The sequence below is a fragment of the Rana temporaria genome, chromosome 7, assembly GCF_905171775.1.
Source record: "Rana temporaria chromosome 7, aRanTem1.1, whole genome shotgun sequence".
Lineage (NCBI taxonomy): Eukaryota > Metazoa > Chordata > Amphibia > Anura > Ranidae > Rana > Rana temporaria.
The window spans coordinates 179,348,173-179,369,978 of NC_053495.1; the positions used below are offsets into that span (position 1 = coordinate 179,348,173).

General features: G+C 46.6%; 1 protein-coding gene across 1 annotated transcript; it reads left to right on the top strand.

Moving 5' to 3' along the window:
• Positions 1-5,937: 5,937 nt before the first annotated feature.
• LOC120945949 (proximal tubules-expressed gene protein-like) lies at positions 5,938-20,028 on the top strand. The gene is made up of 4 exons (XM_040360545.1): positions 5,938-6,087; positions 10,410-10,530; positions 16,612-16,692; positions 19,378-20,028. The coding sequence occupies exons 1-4, from the start codon at positions 6,024-6,026 to the stop codon at positions 19,457-19,459; spliced, it is 348 nt and encodes a 115-aa protein (XP_040216479.1). The 5' UTR covers positions 5,938-6,023; the 3' UTR covers positions 19,460-20,028.
• The last annotated feature ends 1,778 nt before the right edge of the window (positions 20,029-21,806 follow it).

The window sequence follows — 21,806 nt, forward strand, 5'->3', positions numbered from 1 at the left end:
ACTCTGGCGCAACAGTCGGATCGGCCGTAGGAGCGGGCCCAGGAGCGACGACCGACCCATCGGCAACGGGAGCGAAATGAGCCGTGCGTTCAAGCAGGGTCTGCAACGCCACGGCGAACTGACTCATCAGGGACTCCAGCTGAACAAGTCTGGCAACCAGCGTGGGTAGCGAGGATGGCTCTGTACCGTCAAAATTCATGGCTTGGTCCTAATGTTACGGAACCATGAACCAGACGTACAACAAGAGATAAGTGAAAATAAGAAGGCTTTATTGAAAATCAAGCTGTAAAGCAAAAGTCCAACGGATGGTGAAACCAGAGGTCAGGAACCAGAAGGGTAGTCAGACGAAGCCAGGATCAGGAACCAGCAGGGAAGACAGACGAAGCCAGGATCAGGAACCAGCAGGGAAGTCAGACGAGGCCAGGATCAGGAACCAGCAGAGAAGTCAGACAAAGCCAGGATCAGAACCAGAAGCAGCAGCAGTCTTAGAAGCATGTGCACACAGGAGGACCAAGCAAGGAACTGAAGTCACAGACCTCCTATATATGTGAGCCAGGTATCCAGCTCCTCCCAGTGGGAAGGAGGAGCCGCAGGGTGGGAGGCTACAAGAGACCTAGAAACCAAGATGGCCGCCAGCACATGTCAAACGAAGGAGACAGGAGAGAGGTAAGACCATGACAACTATGCATAGGAGAGGAGTGTGCAGGGTATGAAGGTGGGCATTATGTGTAGGAAAAGAGTGTGCAGAGTATAAAGGTGGGCAGTATGTGTAGGAGAGGAGTGTGCAGTGTATGAAGATGGGCAATATGTGAAGGAGAGGAGTGTGCAGGGTATGAAGGTGAGTAGTATATGACGGTGGACACTATGGGGTAGATTTACTAAAGGCAAATAGGCTGTGCACTTTGCAAAGCGCAGTTAAACCCTGCAAGTGCAGTTGCTCCAGAGCTTAGTAAATTAGGTAAAGCTTCAATTTGCAAAGGAGTACCCAATCACGTGCAAGGAAAATGTAAATAAAATGCATTTTTGCTTGCACATGATTGCTGATTTCCATCAACCAGAGCTTTGGCACATTTATTAAGCTTTGAGGCAACTGCACTTTTCAAAGTGCACAATCAATTTGTATCTTTAGTAAATCAACCCCTAAGTGTAGGAAAAGAGTGTGTAGTGTATGATGGTGGGCAGTATATGAGGGAGAGGATTGTGTAGGGTATGAAGGTGGGCCGTATATGAGGGAGAGGATTGTGCAGGGTATGGAGGTGGGAAGTATATGAGGGAGAGGATTGTGCAGGGTATGAAGGTGGGCAGTATATGAGGGAGAGGATTGTGAAGGGTATGAAGGTGGGAAGTATATGAGGGAAAGGATTGCGCAGGGTATGAAGGTGGGCAGTATATGAGGGAGAGGATTGTGCAGGGTATGAAGGTGGGAAGTATGAGGGAAAGGATTGCGCAGGGTATGAAGGTGGGAAGTATGAGGGAAAGGATTGCGCAGGGTATGAAGGTGGGAAGTATATGAGGCGAGAGGATTGTGCAGGGTATGAAGGTGGGCAGTATATGTAAGTGAGGAGGGTCTGAAGGTGGGCACTATATGAGGGAGAGGATTGTGCAGGGTATGAAGGTGGGAAGTATATGAGGGAGAGGATTGTGCAGGACATAAAGGTGGGAAGTATATGTAGGAGAGAAGTGAGGAGGGTATGAAGGTGGGCAGTATATGTAGGAGAGAAGTGAGGAGGGTATGAAGGTGGGCAGTATATGTAGGAGAGAAGTGAGGAGGGTATGAAGGTGGGCAGTATATGAGGGAGAGGATTGTGCAGGGTATGAAGGTGGGCAGTATATGTAGAAGAGAAGTGAGGAGGGTATGAAGGTGGGCAGTATATGAGGGAGAGGATTGTGCAGGGTATGAAGGTGGGCAGTATATGAGGAAGAGGATTGTGCAGTATATGAGGGAGAGGATTGTGCAGGGTATGAAGGTGGGCAGTATATGTAGGAGAGAAGTGAGGAGGGTATGAAGGTGGGCAATATATGTAGGAGAGAAGTGAGGAGGGTATGAAGGTGGGCAGTATATGAGGGAGAGGATTGTGCAGGGTATGAAGGTGGGCAGTATATGTAGGAGAGAAGTGAGAAGGGTCTGAAGGTGGGCAGTATATGTAGGAGAGAAGTGAGGAGGGTATGAAGGTGGGCAGTATATGAGGGAGAGGATTGTGCAGGGTATGAAGGTGGGCAGTATATGTAGGAGAGAAGTGAGGAGGGTATGAAGGTGGGCAGTATATGAGGGAGAGGATTGTGCAGGGTATGAAGGTGGGCAGTATATGAGGAAGAGGATTGTGCAGTATATGAGGGAGAGGATTGTGCAGGGTATGAAGGTGGGCAGTATATGTAGGAGAGAAGTGAGGAGGGTATGAAGGTGGGCAGTATATGTAGGAGAGAAGTGAGGAAGGTATGAAGGTGGGCAGTATATGAGGGAGAGGATTGTGCAGGGTATGAAGGTGGGCAGTATATGTAGGAGAGTCTGAAGGTGGGCACTATATGAGGGAGAGGATTGTGCAGGGTATGAAGGTGGGAAGTATATGAGGGAGAGGATTGTGCAGGACATAAAGGTGGGCAGTATATGAGGGAAAGGATTGCGCAGGGTATGAAGGTGGGCAGTATATGAGGGAGAGGATTGTGCAGGGTATGAAGGTGGGAAGTATGAGGGAAAGGATTGCGCAGGGTATGAAGGTGGGAAGTATGAGGGAAAGGATTGCGCAGGGTATGAAGGTGGGAAGTATATGAGGCGAGAGGATTGTGCAGGGTATGAAGGTGGGCAGTATATGTAAGTGAGGAGGGTCTGAAGGTGGGCACTATATGAGGGAGAGGATTGTGCAGGGTATGAAGGTGGGAAGTATATGAGGGAGAGGATTGTGCAGGACATAAAGGTGGGAAGTATATGTAGGAGAGAAGTGAGGAGGGTATGAAGGTGGGCAGTATATGTAGGAGAGAAGTGAGGAGGGTATGAAGGTGGGCAGTATATGTAGGAGAGAAGTGAGGAGGGTATGAAGGTGGGCAGTATATGAGGGAGAGGATTGTGCAGGGTATGAAGGTGGGCAGTATATGTAGGAGAGAAGTGAGGAGGGTATGAAGGTGGGCAGTATATGAGGGAGAGGATTGTGCAGGGTATGAAGGTGGGCAGTATATGAGGAAGAGGATTGTGCAGTATATGAGGGAGAGGATTGTGCAGGGTATGAAGGTGGGCAGTATATGTAGGAGAGAAGTGAGGAGGGTATGAAGGTGGGCAATATATGTAGGAGAGAAGTGAGGAGGGTATGAAGGTGGGCAGTATATGAGGGAGAGGATTGTGCAGGGTATGAAGGTGGGCAGTATATGTAGGAGAGAAGTGAGAAGGGTCTGAAGGTGGGCAGTATATGTAGGAGAGAAGTGAGGAGGGTATGAAGGTGGGCAGTATATGAGGGAGAGGATTGTGCAGGGTATGAAGGTGGGCAGTATATGTAGGAGAGAAGTGAGGAGGGTATGAAGGTGGGCAGTATATGAGGGAGAGGATTGTGCAGGGTATGAAGGTGGGCAGTATATGAGGAAGAGGATTGTGCAGTATATGAGGGAGAGGATTGTGCAGGGTATGAAGGTGGGCAGTATATGTAGGAGAGAAGTGAGGAGGGTATGAAGGTGGGCAGTATATGTAGGAGAGAAGAGAGAAAGGTATGAAGGTGGGCAGTATATGAGGGAGAGGATTGTGCAGGGTATGAAGGTGGGCAGTATATGTAGGAGAGTCTGAAGGTGGGCACTATATGAGGGAGAGGATTGTGCAGGGTATGAAGGTGGGAAGTATATGAGGGAGAGGATTGTGCAGAACATAAAGGTGGGCAGTATATGTAGGAGAGAAGTGAGGAGGGTATGAAGGTGGGCAGTATATGTAGGAGAGAAGTGAGGAGGGTATGAAGGTGGGCAGTATATGTAGGAGAGAAGTGAGGAGGGTATGAAGGTGGGCAGTATATGAGGGAGAGGATTGTGCAGGGTATGAAGGTGGGCAGTATATGTAGGAGAGAAGTGAGGAGGGTATGAAGGTGGGCAGTATATGAGGGAGAGGATTGTGCAGGGTATGAAGGTGGGCAGTATATGTAGGAGAGAAGTGAGGAGGGTATGAAGGTGGGCAGTATATGAGGGAGAGGATTGTGCAGGGTATGAAGGTGGGCAGTATATGAGGGAGAGGAGTGTGCAGTATATGAGGGAGAGGATTGTGCAGGGTATGAAGGTGGGCAGTATGTGCAGGATAGGTGTAAGGTGGTCAGTAAGACTTCCATGTCATTGTAATGTGATTGTGGAGTATGTCCTTTGTCTCTGTGCTATAATGTGTTCCTCTTTCCCATCTCAGAAAGGTAGGGGTATGCTTTAGGTTGGGTGGGGGTGGGGATGGAGGGATATGGGATTTGGGAATATGGATTCTGTTGTAAATCAAACCTGTAAGAAACATCCTATTGGCCAAAGAAGATTTCCCCATATTTGATATACAAAAGAAGCTGAAGGATTTGTCATTTTATTCACCCATGGAAGCCTCATGTGACCTTTTCTTCCCTTTATAAACATGTAAATCTTTATTTTACAGAGCTGGAACCTACTGCCCTGCAATGCAGGAATCTGCAAAAGCTGGTCCAGACAAACCTCATCAGTAAGTGACATTAGCACACACTCACCAGACAGTTATCTATTCATTTGTAAAATAAACAGGTGAACCTTTATCACCAACCATGCATCAAGATGACAGGGACCGCGGACCATCCATGGAGGGGTCATATTTGTTCTGTGAGGAACTCCGGGAAAAAGCACACAATGCACTTAAAGGGTAACTCCACTTTCATGGAAAAATTATAGCAACAAAAACAAAAATGTAGCATAGTAAACTACTACACAGGCCATATTAAAATGTAATGTTATTTAAAATTAGTTTTCCTTTTCAATCTGCAGCTTCTGCCATGCAATTTGGCAACCTGTTGCTGTATGGAACACCCAAAGAAAAGTAATTTCATGCTTGTATGATTGGCTCACTGATTTTCCCAGAAGTACGAACTGGCCCAGATTCCAACCATGTATGGGCAGGCTGAATGTACCAAGTTGATCGATTGATTATGTTGAGTATCTTGAGTATAATCAGCATGTCGGCATAATAATAGTCCTGTGGACAGATTCTCCCACCTGAGCTGTCCACAGAGTTACCATGGGCCTCTTGGCTGATTCTCTGATGAATTCTCTCCTTGCCCGGCCGGTCAGTTTAGGTGGACGGCCATGTCTTGGTAGGTTTGCAGTCGTGCCATACTCTTTCCATTGTCAGATGATGGATTGAACAGAGCTCCGTGAGATGTTCAAAGCTTGGGATATTTTATTATAACCTAACTCTGCTCATCCGATCGCATGTACACAAATCCGTCCGACTAAAATCCAAAGTACAAACACGCATGCTCCGAACTAATGCTAACCATCAGACAACATTAGCAGAAGTTGCCCAAAGGGTGGCGCTAAACAGCAGAAAAAACACGTAGTTTCGTGAATGTTGGCTGACAAAGTTCTGCCCTTTGTCTGCAGAACAAGTTCACGGCCAACGCCCTTCGGACAAAAATCCATGGATTTGTCCGATGAAAATCCGATCGTGCATATGTCATATGAGGCTTAATAACCCCAGCTGCAGAACACATAATAATAAAAATATAAAAAAAAAGACACCCACTTCTCTTATGTTTTAAGCAACCTGACTGCATTACAATAAAATGGAGGCTTCAACTGATAAGGTTATGTTGTGTCCTCAGTTGTTCCGGCTGGTTTAGTCCTAATCCAGCCCTTGATTTCCTTTTACCTGTCATTGCTAAATTCTCTAGAGACGGGTGCCAGGCCCCTCCCGAAAGCCAAGAGGTAAGAGGTGTTTCCAAATTGCAGACAGGTTTACCATTAACTGCTCTGGAATTCTTCCTGGTTTCCGAGTTCTGTATTGATGTGATTCTATTTTCCCTATCCACACAGGAGACGGTCCTCTCTGGAAGACCATGCTGTCCCTGAAGCTCGCCTTCCTCCTGCTGCTCTCCCTGGGGCACGTCTCCTGCCAGTCAGGTAAGTCCTATTCATGTATATAATAGGCAGTGATTATTTTTCTGTTTAATTACAGATGTAAAGTGTATTGTGTGACTTTCGTTTGACTATAACTTGTCTGTTTTACCTTTTTTAACAGCTGATTTCTTGTACTAAATAATTTTTGTCCCTTTGAATAATTTTGTGCTAATCTTATCTAACCAAATGCTGCAAAAAATATTAAAGCGGGGGTTCTCCCTAAAAATTTTTTTTTTCTAGCATGTCATTCAGCATAGTAGCGTGAGCTACAGTATGCCTTTATATTTTTTTTGGCGCCGTACTCACTGTTTAATCGCGTAGTAAAGTTTCAGGGGAATGGGCGTTCCTATGCAAAGGGCTCGTGATTGACGGCCGGCTATGGCGCGTCACGCTTGACGGAAATAGCCGAAATAGAAGTTTGCTCTTCACGGCGCCTGCGCAGTCAGCTCCGATGTCTGTGCACAGGCGCTGTATAGCGCCGTGAAGAGCCGAGACCTACTCCTGCTATTTTCGTGACGCGCCATAGCCGGCCGTCAATCACGAGCCCTCTGCATAGCAACGCCCATTCCCCGCGGGGAGTCTGAAACTTTACTACGAGATTAAACAGTGAGTACGGCGAAAAAAAAAAATATAAAGGCGTACTGTAGCTCGCGCTACTATGCTGAATGACATGCTAGAAAGTTGTTTTTTAGGGTGAAACACTGCTTTAAGGAGGGAGAGGAACCAATAATAAAGAAAAAACAAATTGCAGTTGTTTTAAATAAGTTGCTTCCGTCACAAACGTATAACTTTACCTCCTTTCCTTGTGATGGGCAGTAGGTAGTATGTTGATGGAGCATTGGACCCAGGGCAGGGACAAGGGGTGGGCAGGAGGGGAAGCTGCCCTGGGTACTGTGGTATCAGGGCACCGCCAGGAGGTTGGGAAGAGGGGATTTGTGTTGGGATGGGGGAATTTTGTTGTGCTAGAAAATGTAAAGTGGTAGGGGGAGGGGATTTGTGCTATGGGGGGGATTCTTTTTTCATGGGGGGGGGGATTTGTGTTGGGATGGGGATTTTTGGGTGGGGGGTGGCAGGGGATGTGAATTGTTCTAGGAGTGGAAATGTTAGGAGGTGTGCTAGGAGTGGTAATTTAAAGGGGTTTTGTTTTAGGAGGGGGAATTTTGTTGTGCTAGAAAAGGTAAGGGATGGGATTTGTGCTATGGGGGGGATTATTTTTTTTATAGGGGGGGGGATTTGTGCTAGCAGGGAGGATTGGAGGGGATTTTTTCCGGGTAGATACATTTGGGGAGGGGGGCTGGGGGACACGATAAAGGCTATAGCACTTACAAAGGCTACCTAACAAAAAATGAAATTTGGGGGTGATATGTGCTAGGAAGGGGAATTGGGGGGGGGGGGGCATATAGGGAATGAGAAAATGTGAGCTGGGGGATTGGGCAAAGATTTGTGCTGGGAATGGGATTTCAGTACGGTGCGGATTTATATTGGAATTAGGGAAAATGTATGCTTCGGGGTAAGCATGCAGATTAGCGCTCTTAGTTGTTTTTCTTTTTTTTGGGGGTGGGGGGGTACATTTTTGCTGACACATAATGCTCATACATCTTGATCGCTTTTTTGTTTTGTTCTCTTCTTCTTTTTTTTTTTTTTTTTAAACAAACTTTATTGAGATGTCACACAGACCTCTCATAAACAGCAAGTATCAGCCACACAGTGCAAGGCAGAGGATTGCCTCCCACCGCGCTTGCGCTAAAAAAAGTACCGCATTCAGTACTTTTTGCAGCACGTCGTCCTTTGACACCGCCGTACTGCGGTGCTGTAAACTGGGCACAAAGGAGACGAGGCATTTTGCCTTGTCCATGTGGTGGGTCTCCCCTGGAATAGCCACCCAACACAGTGTGTATGTATGTATACGTGTGTGTGTATATGTATGTATGTTTGTATGTATGTATGTATGTATGTATGTATGTGTATATATAATGTGTATGTATGTGTATATATAATGTGTATGTATGTGTGTGTGTATATATATATATATATATATATATATATATATATATTTGGATTTGTTGTCCAATCTTCTTACTGTTTATTATCAGCCTATAAGTCCTGATGAAGCCTCTGAAACTTGTTGGCTTTTGTGTGACCACTTTACTGGACTTGCACAGTTTCCGCGGCACTCTCATTCTAAATCTCCTTTCCTTGCAAAGGGAGCGCAGAAAAGTTTGATGCAGAACTTTTTACCCCATGCCCATTCACCCAGTCTGATGTCCTATGAGATGAATTCATTGTTCAGCTGACAATTTTTTACCGGCTCCTTCAGATTTTCAATTGAATTGCGTGCCGATCGAGCCAATCATGACTCAATTTCTGCCTCATTCAACGGGAATCGGCCAAAATTCAATCTGTGTGTCGCCAGCTTAGAGGAAAATACTCTGGGCTCTGAAATCTCAACTCTGTAAAAATGGCCCATTTTATTCCTGCGACCGATCTTCCTGAACTAGGAGTATTCGGAGAGGATTCATTTGGAAAGTGATCTTGTGAAGAAATGTGAAAAAAAAATTCTACAGGACATTTAGACCGGGAGTCTCTACTGAACAGAATCGGTTGTGTAATGAGGCAGACAAAGGCAACATTGTTCCCTATTGTTTGCCAAGGCAGTTGAATGTGGCTGTATACACAATTACACATGTTGAGTTTTATTCATTTTTTGGCTTGGATGGATATATAATAATAAAAAGGCCAATATACAGTTTTCTAACCCCTGAAGGTAGACGACTGGCATTCCTGCCTACCCTCACAACCTGACCCCGAGTCCAGGAAGGGCACAACTATCAATATGAGTCAGTTCTGTGTTTGTTTGAAAAAGGCTAAAAGTGCGATGCTGACTTCTGTTACTCGGGGGAGGAGACCTACAACCAGTCTTTCCTCTCATTGGATGCACAACTCCAACCCCTGAAGTCCCGGTGTTCAATTTGCTGCCTGGGGGCCACATTCAGCCTTTTGGCACTTTTTGTGCCGGGGACCCAGCAGACACTAATTCTTTGTTTCCCTTTTGCCCTGTTATAGGATTAATGTCTAGCAGCCTCAAGTAATATGGCTTCAGTCTCTGACCATCTCCTGTATCATGTCTGCAGTCTCTGACCATCTCCTGTGTCGTGGCCGCAGTCTCTGACCATCTCCTGTGTCGTGGCCGCAGTCTCTGACCATCTCTCCTGTGTCGTGGCCGCAGTCTCTGACCATCTCTCCTGTGTCGTGGCCGCAGTCTCTGACCATCTCCTGTGTCGTGGCCGCAGTCTCTGACCATCTCCTGTGTCGTGGCCGCAGTCTCTGACCATCTCCTGTGTCGTGGCCGCAGTCTCTGACCATCTCCTGTGTCGTGGCCGCAGTCTCTGACCATCTCCTGTGTCGTGGCCGCAGTCTCTGACCATCTCCTGTGTCGTGGCCGCAGTCTCGGCCCATCTCTCCTGTGTCGTGGCCGCAGTCTCGGCCCATCTCTCCTGTGTCGTGGCCGCAGTCTCTGACCATCTCCTGTGTCGTGACCGCAGTCTCTGACCATCTCTCCTGTGTCGTGGCCGCAGTCTCTGACCATCTCTCCTGTGTCGTGGCCGCAGTCTCTGACCATCTCTCCTGTGTCGTGGCCGGAGCCTCTGACCATCTCTCCTGTGTCGTGGCCGGAGCCTCTGACCATCTCTCCTGTGTCGTGGCCGCAGTCTCTGACCATCTCCTGTGTCGTGGCCGCAGTCTCTGACCATCTCTTGTGTCGTGGCCGCAGTCTCTGACCATCTCTTGTATCATGTCTGCAATCTCTGACCATTTCTCCTGTGTCTTGGCCGCAGTCTCTGACCATTTCCTGCACCATGCCCATCTGCTGTATCTGTCAACGAATATTCAATGAATTTTCGTGACAGGCGTCAGAAATCAAGTAATTCCTGACGCCTGTACAGTTCTTGGCTGTGTTCTCAAATGACTGACACAGATCAGCCCCTGGTTCAGCCTCTCACCTTCTAACTTGCTGTAAAGCTGTCACCTCACGCCTGTGACTGGCTAAAATGTGCACAAAACATGTTTGCATTGGGGTCACCTGCTGAATTGCAGGGAAGGAAAAGTTATTTTAGGCCAGGGGTGGGGGCACAAGGGAAAAGGGTAAAAATCCTTCAAAGAGATTTATATTATAACACTGATATTAGGATAACAGTAACCTGCGGGATCCTAGTGGGGCAGCCAGGCACAGAACATTACAGCCAGGATGAAAATCAGAGAGTGTTTGCACAACCTGTTTTTATTATTGCCAGTAATACCCCAACAGCCTGTGATTGGTTGTTTTTCAGGAGGAAATAAAGAGGAGAGGAGGATTCCTCAGTGGGGCACCGGCCTCATAGCAGTGACAGTCTTCCTCTTCCTTGTCCTCGTCTTCTACATGGCCAACATATATTGGAACAAAAGATCAGAGTAAGTTTGTTTTATAATTTTATTTATTTTTTTAAGGTAAAATCGAAACAAAACGGTTTCATGCACAAATAAAATACACACTATACTGTCAAAAGTATTGGGACACCTGCCTTTACACACACATGAACTTTAATGGCATCTCCGTCTTAGTCTGTAGGGTCCAATATTGGGTTGGCCCACCCTTTGCAGCTATAACAGCTTCAACTCTACTGGGAAGGCTGTCTACAAGGTTTAGGAGTGTGTCTATGGGAATGTTTAACCATTCTTCCAGAAGAGCATTTCTGAGGTCAGGCACTGATGTTGGATGAGAAGGCCTGACTCTGACTCTAATTCATCCCAAAGGTGTTCTATCGGGTTGAGGTCAGGACTCTGTGCAGGCCAGTCAAGTTCCTCCACCCCAAACTCGCTCATCCATGTCTTTATGGACCTTGCTTTGTGCACTGGTACGCAGTCATGTTGGAACAGGAAGGGACCATCCCCCAACTGTTACCACAAAGTTGGGAGCATGAAATTGTCCAAAATGTCTTGGGATGCTGACGCCTTAAGTGTTCCCTTCACTGGAACTAAAACCCAACCCCTTAAAAACAACCCCACACTATAACCCCCCTCCACCAAATGATTTGGAAAAGGAAGGTCCATAAAGCCGGTGTTTGGCGGGGTCTGCGGGCAGGGGCTTATCGGAATCTGGAAGCCCCCTTTAACAAGAGGGCTACCCCCCCATGTGAATGGGTATCGGGTACCGTATCAGGAACGTACCCCTATCAATTTACAAAAAAAAGTAAAAACCACAAGAGGCAGATTTTGACAAACCAAAAAAAATGGCCAGGGTTGTCGGGAAGAGGCCCATGGGAGACCTCCTGCCAACTGTTCGCTCTTTGCTTTGATGGCTCTTATATAGGCAAGGGTGGGGCCACCCGGTGACGTAACCTTGTGACCCCGCCCCTTCTCACATCATGGGTCCGTCGGGCGGCGTGATTGACGGTGGATTTACATTGTGGGACCCATTTATTTATTTATTTTTAATATAGGATTTGTCAAAAACTTGTGGCTTTTTTTGGTGAATGGATAGGGGTACGATGTACCCGATACCCATTCATAAAGGCGGGGCCGGGATCCCTTGTTAAAGGGAGCTTCCAGATTCTGATAAGCCCCCCACCTGCAGACCCCAACAACCACCGGCAAGGGTAGTCGGGAGGAGGCCCTTGTCCCCATCAACATCAATGCTGAGGGCAAGTGGCCTGGTATGGTTTAGGAGGGGGCGCTCTCGTCCCCGTCCCCCCCGATAAGGATCTGTTATTTTAAAAAAAATATTTGGGCGAGGAGTTCCCCTTAAAATCCATACCAGACCTAAATGGCCTGGTATGGATGTTTTTCTTAATTCTGTCATAGGGTTCCCCTTAACCACCTCAATACACTATATTATATACTCTGCACTATATACACTACACTGACTACACCATATACTCTGCACTCTATTATATATTCTACACTGCCGGCACGCTCAATGCACTAACTAACCTACCCAGTCTCTCTCCACTATATTACACTATATATGGCTTCCGTGTAAGCAGCCTTATATATTGTGGGGTGTGGACTTAGCCCCTGAGACATGATTGGCCAAAGGCAGGGTACCAATCAGCAGCCTTCAATGCACTGCAATCGGCACTTCACGGCAGGCGAACGTCAAGCCCATCACTATTATTCAGATATATTAGCAGAACTAATTCCTACAGTGCCTTGAAAAAGTTTTCACACCCCTAAAAAATTTCCACATTTTGTCATGATACAACCAAAAACGTAAATGTATTTTATTGGGATTTTATGTAAAGAAAGTGGCACATAATTGTGAAGTAGAAGGAAAATTATAAATGGATGTTTACAAATATCTCTAAAGTGTGGATTGCATTTGTATTCAGCCCCCGTTACTCTGATACCCCTAACTAAAATTTAGTGGAACCAATTGCCTCCAGAAGTCACCTAATTAGTAAATAGAGTCCACCTGTGTGTAATTTAATCTCAGTATAAATAAAGCTGTTCTGTGAAGCCCTCAGAGGTTTGTAAGAGAACCTTAGTGAACAAACAGCATCATGAAGGCCAAGGAACACACCAGACAGGTCAGGGATAAAGTTGTGGAGACGTTTGAAGCAGGGTTAGGTTATAAAAAAAATATCCAGAGCTTTGAACATCTCATAGAGCTCTTTTCAATCCATCATCCGAAAATGGGAAGAGTATGGACAACTGCATACCTACCTAGTCATGGCTGTCCACCTAAACTGACAGGCCGGGCAAGGAGAGCATTAATCAGAGAAGCAGCCAAGAGGCCCATGGTAACTCTGGAGGAGCTGCAGAGATCCACAGCTCAGGTGGGAGAATCTGTCCACAGGACAACTATTAGTCGTGCGCTCCACAGATCTGGAAGAGTGGAAAGAAGAAAGCCATTGCTGAAAGAAAGCCATAAGAAGTCCAGCTTGCGGTTTGTGAAAAGACATGGGCGGGGGACAGCAAACATGTGGAAGAAGGTGCTCTGGTCAGATCAAAATTAAACTTTTTGCCCAAAAAGCCAAATGCTATGTGTGGTGGGAAACTAACACTGCACATCACCCTGGACCCACCATGCTCTCCATACAAGCTGACAGAGCTTGAGCTATTTTGCAAAGAATGGCCAAAAATGTCAAAGACTTGTGTAGCAGGTACTTCTCCAGACTGATCTAATCTATTAGGGGACAGCTGTCTGCTGCAGCAGCGTGGGCTTTTTTAACCCCCCCACCCCCCCTTTCTCTCTTCACACACAGACACTCAGGACTGCTTGTTTGGAAACTCCCTATTGGAGGTTGTCTGGCTCAGGCTCTTTCAATAGAGAGTTTACAATCATGAGACAGCCATAAAAAGCCAGAGGAACTAGGCCAGAGCCTCTTTTTGCCTGCACCCCATCAGGAGAGCATCTGCACTCTGTGGGCCAGATCCACGTACCTCGGCGCATTTTTAAGTCTGGCGTAGCGTATCTCAGATACACTACGCCACCGTAACTTACAGCGTATTTTCCGTATCCACAAAGAATTTGTGCCGTAAGTTACAGCGGCGTAGTGTAAATGTGTCAGTGTAAGGGCGCGCAATTCAAATGACTAAGTTGTGGGCGTGTTTTATGTCAATACGTCTTGACCCCACGTAAATGACGTTTTTTTTTTTAACGGCGTATGCGCCGTCCGTGGGGGTATCCCAGTGCGCATGCTCCAAATGAACCTGCAACAAGCCAATGCTTTCGACGTGAGCGTAATTCTACGCAAAGCCCTATTCGCAAAGTTTTACATAAACAACGGAATATTCGATGCTGGCCCGATGTCCATACTTAACATTGCGTACGCCTCATAGACCCAGGGGTAACGTTGCGTAGCCTTACGGAAACAACGTAACAAAATGTGCCGGACGTACGTTTGTGGATTGGCGTATCTAGCGAATTTGCATACTCGACGCGGAAATCAACGGAAGCGCCACCTAGCGGCCAGCGTATATATGCACCTTAGATCAGACGGCGTACTAAGACGTACGTCAGTCGGATCTAGCCCAGCTTCAGGCGTATCTTGTTTTGTGGATACAAAACAAAGATATGCCGGAGCATCCTAGAGGTTACGCGGCGTATCAATAGATACGCCGACGTAACTTCTTCGTGGATCTGGCCCTGTGTGTGTGGAATCGCGGCCTACCAATCGCGGCCTACCAAGGGAGACACAGCCTGCAGCTCCAGCCCAGAGGAACAGATTGTTCATGCAGCTCCAGCCCAGAGGAATAGATTGCATGTCACTTTTTTCACATATTTGTAAAAAAAAATTGAAAATAATTTTCCATTCACATCACAATTATGTGCCACTTTGTGTTGGTCTATCACAAAAAATCCTAATAAACTACATTTACATTTTTGGTTGTAACCTGACATGTGGAAAATTTCAAGGGGTATGAATACTTTTTCAAGGCACTTTATATGTAAGACCCCTCCAAACATTTGCGCAGTCAGAGTGTCATATTATTCATTCAGTATCCGTGCCGTTTTGCAAGGAGGTTCCTTTCAGCTTAATTGCTTTCTACATAGAAAAACAAAGGCTTACGTGAGCCATGCATAGTTTACTTGGCGGAATAAAAGGATTGTGCAATGTAAGGTACATGTACAATGCAGAGTGGTTACAGCGACACAGGCCCACCCCACCCTCTTCACAACTCCTATCTGTCTTCACTTGCCAGCCTGCGTCTGTGAATGAATATTCAATAACACACATGACTAATCTGTATGCTAACTGAGGGCAGAGGACCGCTTGGTGGGTGGAAAGAAATTCACGGACCACAGATCATTGAAGTAACATGCTGTCCGAAAAAAAAGAGGATGCCATTGTTGGCCTTCTCATGAAAATACTAGTTATCTGGCTATTATGCTTATCCAAGTGTGTGCCGCTAATAAGGAAAAGTCAGGTGATCGTCTCACTTGTTGGGGGTCATCACGGGCAGGGCTGCTGTTGGAAATCACGGGGGCCCCCATACAGCCTACCTGACAGGGCCCCCCCCTGGCCAAAAGTGACTGAGGACATAGATTTCAGTCCCTTCAGTGATAAATGGACAAAGATGTGATGGGTAACAATCACTCGATGTGTTCATTCAGGAAAGGAAGGGGCCAATAAATTATGGGCCAGATTCTCGTACAGCCGCGTATCTTTGCGGCGGCGTAACGTATCCGATTTACGTTACGCCTCCGCAACTTGGACAGGCAAGTGCTGTATTCTCAAAGCACTTGCTCCGTAAGTTGCGGCGTAGCGTAAATCAGCCGGCGTAAGCGCGCCTAATTCAAATTTGGAACCGGGGGAGCGTGTTTTATGTAAATGTTCTGTGACCCGACGTGATTGACGCTTTTCACGAACGGCCCATGTGCCATCCGTGGAAATCTCCCAGTGTGCATTGCTCCTAATACGCCGCAAGGACGTATTGGTTTTGACGTGAACGTAAATTACGTCCAGCCCCATTCACAGACGAATTAGGCAAACAACGTAACATTTTCAAATTTCGTTGCGGGAACGACGGCCATACTTAACATTGGTACGCCGCACTTACGCCTCCATATAGCAGGGGTAACTTTACGCCGGGAAAAGCATAACGTAAACGGCGTAACTTTACAGCGTCGGCCGGGCGTACGTTCGTGAATTCGCGTATCTAGCTGATTTACATATTTTGACGCGTAAATCAGCGTACACGCCCCTAGCGGCCAGCGTAAATATGCAGTTACGATCCGACGGCGTAAGAGACTTACGCCTGTCGGATCTAATAGATATCTATGCGTAACTGATTCTAAGAATCAGGCGCATAGATACGACGGCACAACGCAGAGATACGACGGCACAACCCAGAGATATGACGGCGTATCTGGAGATACGCTGTCGTATCTCCTCTGAGAATTTGGCCCTATATATTTACCAACTACTTCCCCTGCTCTCCATCCTGAGACATCCCCTTGTGTGCCCACAGTAGCTGCCGGAGGAGAGAATCCCACAGCCCTGCGAAGGAAAGGGGCACACGGGGGGGGGCCTGGACAACAGATGGAAGGGGTGCATGTGTTAGAACCACTCCACTGCAGTACAGCCGGAGGGAGAAGCTGGCAGCATCGCCGGGGAACGCAGAAGAGGATCGGTGTCTGCAACAAGACAGTACAGCCGGCCCTCCTGCTCAGCAGGTGACTGAGCCTCCCTTTTGAACTTATGGGGTCTGGGCCCAGTACAGGAGAGCTGGCTGTACTGCCTTATTAGCAACCTTGAGCATGGGGACTGAAGTGTCTGTACCGTCCTCACTGCAGCTCGGTAATAAATGAGTATACAAAGCAGTGTAATTTGGGCTGGTTCGTAGGATGCTGTAGGATGGGCCACATAGCATTATTGGTTGCTATGGTGCAGGCAGCTGCCTGCACCATAACAACCAATGATGCTGTACAACCACTTTTAATATACATTGATTCAAACCACTTTCAAGTACTAGGAAGTCATTTGTCGTCTATCTGCAGATGGCAGCTCTTTGTTCTAAATGGCGTATGTGTATTTTGTTTTCCTCTAGGTCTAACCTAGAGTCAGTCTCTATGGGAAAATTTGATGATGGGGCTATTCTCAATGGCAGCACTGGGCGTTATGTTACAAGGTAAGTGTAGAGGTCTTTTACTGTATGTTAAATTTGAACTGCAGGATTAATAACTTCCATTTTAAACCTATTCCTTAATAACCACAAGGGATATATAAGTCTGTGGGTAGATGCAGCGGCAGTAAACGCTCAGTCCAGTTGCAGAAAACAGAACTGTATTGAAGTTCAGTAAGGCACAACAAACCCGGCGGGAAGACAACCGACTGGGAGCACTCACAGGACGTACAGCGATAAGTAGTAGCAGTAGGTCTAAGGCTTAGGGTGACCACATTTCCAAACTACTAATTGAGGGACACCCCCCCCCCCCTTCCCAAAAATCAGCTTGTGCTGTAACGAATCGCAGCACAGTGATTGGACACAAGAGGCGGGATTTATGATTTCTCCAATCACAAACAGGGGCCGGGGATTGTGCTCCTCCAGGCATTCCTGGCCAGGACAAGTACTGTCAGTGAGTAAAGCGATGATGTGGCACCCTTTATTGGGGCATCAGATTGGCCCGGGGGGGGGGGGGGGGGTGTCTGTGTCAGTTCGGGACACTGTATTGTCCTGGAATGAAGGTGCCCAGGATAGACCTGCAAAATGCGAGACTGTCCCGGGCAATGCGGGACATGTGGTCACCCTACTAAGGCCCCCATACACACTGTTGGATTTTCTGCAGATTTTTGTCTTTAGATTTACCAAAAATATGTAGTGCAAGGGCCTGTCTGATTGCATATCCATTGAAACTCTAAGGCCTCATACAGACGACCGGATCTATCCGCTGGGATTGATCCGCGGATCAGTTCCAGCAGATAGATTCGGTCGTGTGTACGTCCGAGCGGACATTTCCAGGCGGATAAAAATCCAGCCGACGGATTCCCATCGGATAAAAATTTCTTAGCATGCTAAGAAATCTATCCGCTGGAATCCAGTCCAGCGGACTGATCTGGTCGTCTGCACAGACTCACCGGATCAGTCCGTCCGCTCCCCTCCCTCGCATGCGTCGTAATGATTCGACGCATGCGTGGAAGTATTTACCTTCCAGCGTTGCGCACATCGCCGCGTCATTGTCGCGGCGACGGCGCCACACGTCACCGCGGATGTATTCCGCGCGGATTTCGATCTGATGGTGTGTACAGCCATCAGATCCAAATCCGCCAGAGGATTTATCCGCTGGAAATGGTCCGGCGGACCGTTTCCAGCGGATATCCTCTCGTGTGTACGGGGCCTTAAGGTTTGACCTCCTATTATATGGTTTTCTTAAATCCGAAGACAGAAATCTGCAGAAAATCTTAGTGTGTATGGGGGCCTTAGGAGGGACGGAATGTGACCTGGCCGGTCCGTAACCAAGTGGGGAAGCTTACACAATATTCTTCCTGGCCCTTTACTTTCCCTACCGATCTGGGCCCCTCCCTGATGCCAAACACTGTCCCTGACTCCAGTGAAATGAGCACCAAACCCGGGAGCCAGGGTCTTAAATAGACTCTTCCTGACCCAGTATGGTTGCTAAAGTCACATGGGGTGCCAGCATCCAATCAGATGTTGCCTCTCTGTGACCAAGGAGATCATAGAGCAGTGATGGCGAACCTTGGCACCCCAGATGTTTTGGAACTACATTTTCCATAATGATCTTGCATTCTGCAGGGTAGTGGAGCATCATGGGAAATGCAGTTTCAAAACACCTGGGGTGCCAAGGTTCGTCATCACTGTCATAGAGGAACTAGTTTCCTCTTGACTTCCTCCTCCACCTGCATTGCTGCTGCGGATTAGCACCAGACTGCATCTGCCTCCAAGTCCACTTACTGTGCAGAAAACACCTTTGCATGCCCAGTTATTACCTTGTGAAAGTATCAGTGACCTCATCACTGTTCATTATATAGCCTTTACAAAGAACTAAGCTATGGGAGGGACCCCACTATATGCTGACTGTAGAAAGCTACAGGAGGGGGCGGAGACCAGACCAGTAACTCTGCACAAGGAGAGAGGGCAGCAGTGACTGGTCTTTATTACTCCTGCACAGAGGTAAAATTTCACATGAGGTTACTGTACAGATCTGGAGGAAATATACAAAGCATGGTGGCGTACATGCGGCGTACCAATGATAAGTATGGAAGTCGTTCCCGCGTCGAATTTTGAATATTTTATGTCGTTTGCGTAAGTCGTCCGTGAATGGGGCTGGACGTAATTTACGTTCACGTCAAAACCAATACGTCCTTGCGGCGTATTTGGAGCAATGCACACTGGGATATGTCCATGGACGGTGAATGCGCCGTTTGTGAAAAACGTCAATCACGTCGGGTCATGGTTATTTTACATAACACACGCCCCCCTGTTCCACATTTGAATTAGGCTAGCATACGCCGGCCTATTTATGCTACGCCGCCGCAACTTACGGAGCAAGTGCTTTGAGAATACAGCACTTGCCCGTCTAAGTTGCGGAGGCGTAACGTAAATCGGATACGTTACGCCCGCGCAAAGATATGCCGCTGTACGAGAATCTGGCCCACAGATTTTTACATACTGTCCCTAGTTTTACTGAGGCTGGCAACTCTGATGGGGGGCCCCCTAGTGACATGGGGCCCTCGGGCAGTGCCCGAATGGTCCGTCTGCCCCTGCTAGAGGTAGACTTGTTGCTTAATTGACAAGAGTATATTTTATCTAACAAGGAGCCTGTTCTTTATATTCTGATTTTACAATTTATTTCAGATCCAGTGATGATGAACAAGTTCAGCATGCTTATGAAAACCCAATAATGAAAACCGATAATGAACTTTCTACACCTATGTAACCAAGGCTCGGTATTGCCCATCATGTAGATTAAATGAAGACTTTTCACCATGGAAGGTGACATGGAGACATAATTATCGAATAAATAAAATTAAACACCTCATCCCTCAGGATGCAGTTAGAACATATTTCTATGGATGGAATGTTCTGTATCACTCATGAGTCCTGGTATTGTCTCAATCCAACAAGAGTACCTGTCTTAACTATTGTGGAAATTCTGCATCTATATCAACCTTTCTCAACCTTATTTTTAACATGGAGGAACCCTTGAAATAACTTTCCTGTCTCTGGGAACAAATATTAAAAATGACTATATCTACGGCTCACAGTACATTAGAAGAATGGTCACTGGAAACAATGCTCCTTATATTGGGGGGTCACTGGGAAGAATCTCCATTTACAGATGGCTACACTAAAAAAAAAAGATCAATGGTGTCAGTGCTTACTTATCCGAGAGGCAGAAATTGCTCAAAGATTCCACTTATGCTGGGGGGACAATTTTTGCACAGTATGTTTTTGTAATTTAACAATTTAATAAAATAGTACTTTTTATAAAGACCCAAACCACAACTTTTTGTCACGTGAGTACCTGCTTTTTTTACCCGGATTGTCTGTTTACTTTTGTGTCCGTATTGTGTTCAGTTGATGCTTGTGACTAGTGTTGCTCACGAATATTCGCATTTCGAATATTCGTTACGAATATGGCATATTCGAATATTCGCGAATAACTCGAATTTCGCGGCCAAAATTCGCTATTCCGAATATTCGTATTTTTTCAAATTTATTTTTAAAACAGATCACATCCTATCGATGTCTAAAAGCATTGCTGGTATGATTAGAGACCCTGGGTCGAGTAGCTAAGCTGAGGCGATCCTTTTATGTTGCCGAATATTCGCAATCGCGAATATTCGATTTCCGAATATTCGCGAATACTTTCTCCGCCCTTCTTTTGCATCAGAGCCAATCAGAGTTCTCCTACCACAGTTGTCAAAATCTCGCCATCAATTTCGCATTCGCATTAGCGAAATTTCGATAAAATATCACCAATATTCAAATTCCGAATATTTGCGAATACTTTCTCCGCCCTTCTTTTGCATCAGAGCCAATCAGAGTTCTCCTACCACAGTTGTCAAAATTTCGCAATCAATTTCGCATTCGCATTAGCGAAATTTCGCAATTTTTTTATTTTTTTTTTATAAAATATCACGAATATTCGATTTTAGCGAATATTTCACGAATATTCGTCTATATATTCGTGATATATCGCGAAATCGAATATGGCGTATTCCGCTCAACACTACTTGTGACAACACCAGAGTGGTAAATTGGGTGAATACCGTATACCGGTACTTAAAAATAAAACGTGTTGCCATGTTTTAACCCCTAGCAACCTCTGGAGAACCCTAGGGTTCCATGGTTGGTAATGGCTGGATTAGACCACATCACAAGAGTCTGATTATCAGGTCTGGCTTAATTACAATTTTACTAAATACAGTATTTGCTGGCGTATAAGACTACCTTTTACACTTAAAAAAACTGGCCAAAAAGCAGGGGTCGTCTTATACGCCAGGTCAGCTGCTCGGATACCTGCTGGATGTGCGGTAATACTGTATGTAGCTTCGGCTACATACAGTATATACAGCTTAGCCAATCCCGGTGAGCGATGTATTCAAATGAATACAGAGCCTGCTCGGATTGGGGTAACAACCTCTGCCAATCCGAGTGCCTACATATAGTAGGCTGCTCGGATTGGCTTTGAGAGTCAGAGAGGTGTGGGCTGATGATGTTACAGCCTCTGCCAATCCAAGCAGGCTTTGTATTCATTAATAGAATACATCGCTCGCCATAAATTGGCTCCATCTCCAGCAAGAATGAAGAAGAATATGGCGCCAGAAGAAAGAAATATGAAGCATCGGAATGGGGGTACGGTGAGTACAGGCAAAAAATTCTTAAAAAACTGCAAAATTAGGGGGTCGTCTTATACGCCTGGTCGCCTTATACACCGGCAAATACGGTATATAATCAAAGGGACCATTACCTCTCTTGGCTCCCCTGAATTAAAGCTGCAGCCTTCCAAGATCTGTGAAGTTTTGGTAGAGAAAGTAATGAAATGCCCTTCCACAATTCAGAAATAATTTTATCGTCAATTGGCCGGATTCAGGTAGGGGCGCGCATTGTTGCGGCGCAGCGTATCGTATTTACGCTACGCCGCCGTAAGTCAGAGGGGCAAGTACAGTATTCACAAAGCCTTTTTGCACCCACCCCGCAAGGCTGTCCCTGGAGCCTGTGGCCGTCCTGCTGGGCTGTTCCTGGAGCCCACGGCCACCCAATCAGCCTCTTTGCAGCCA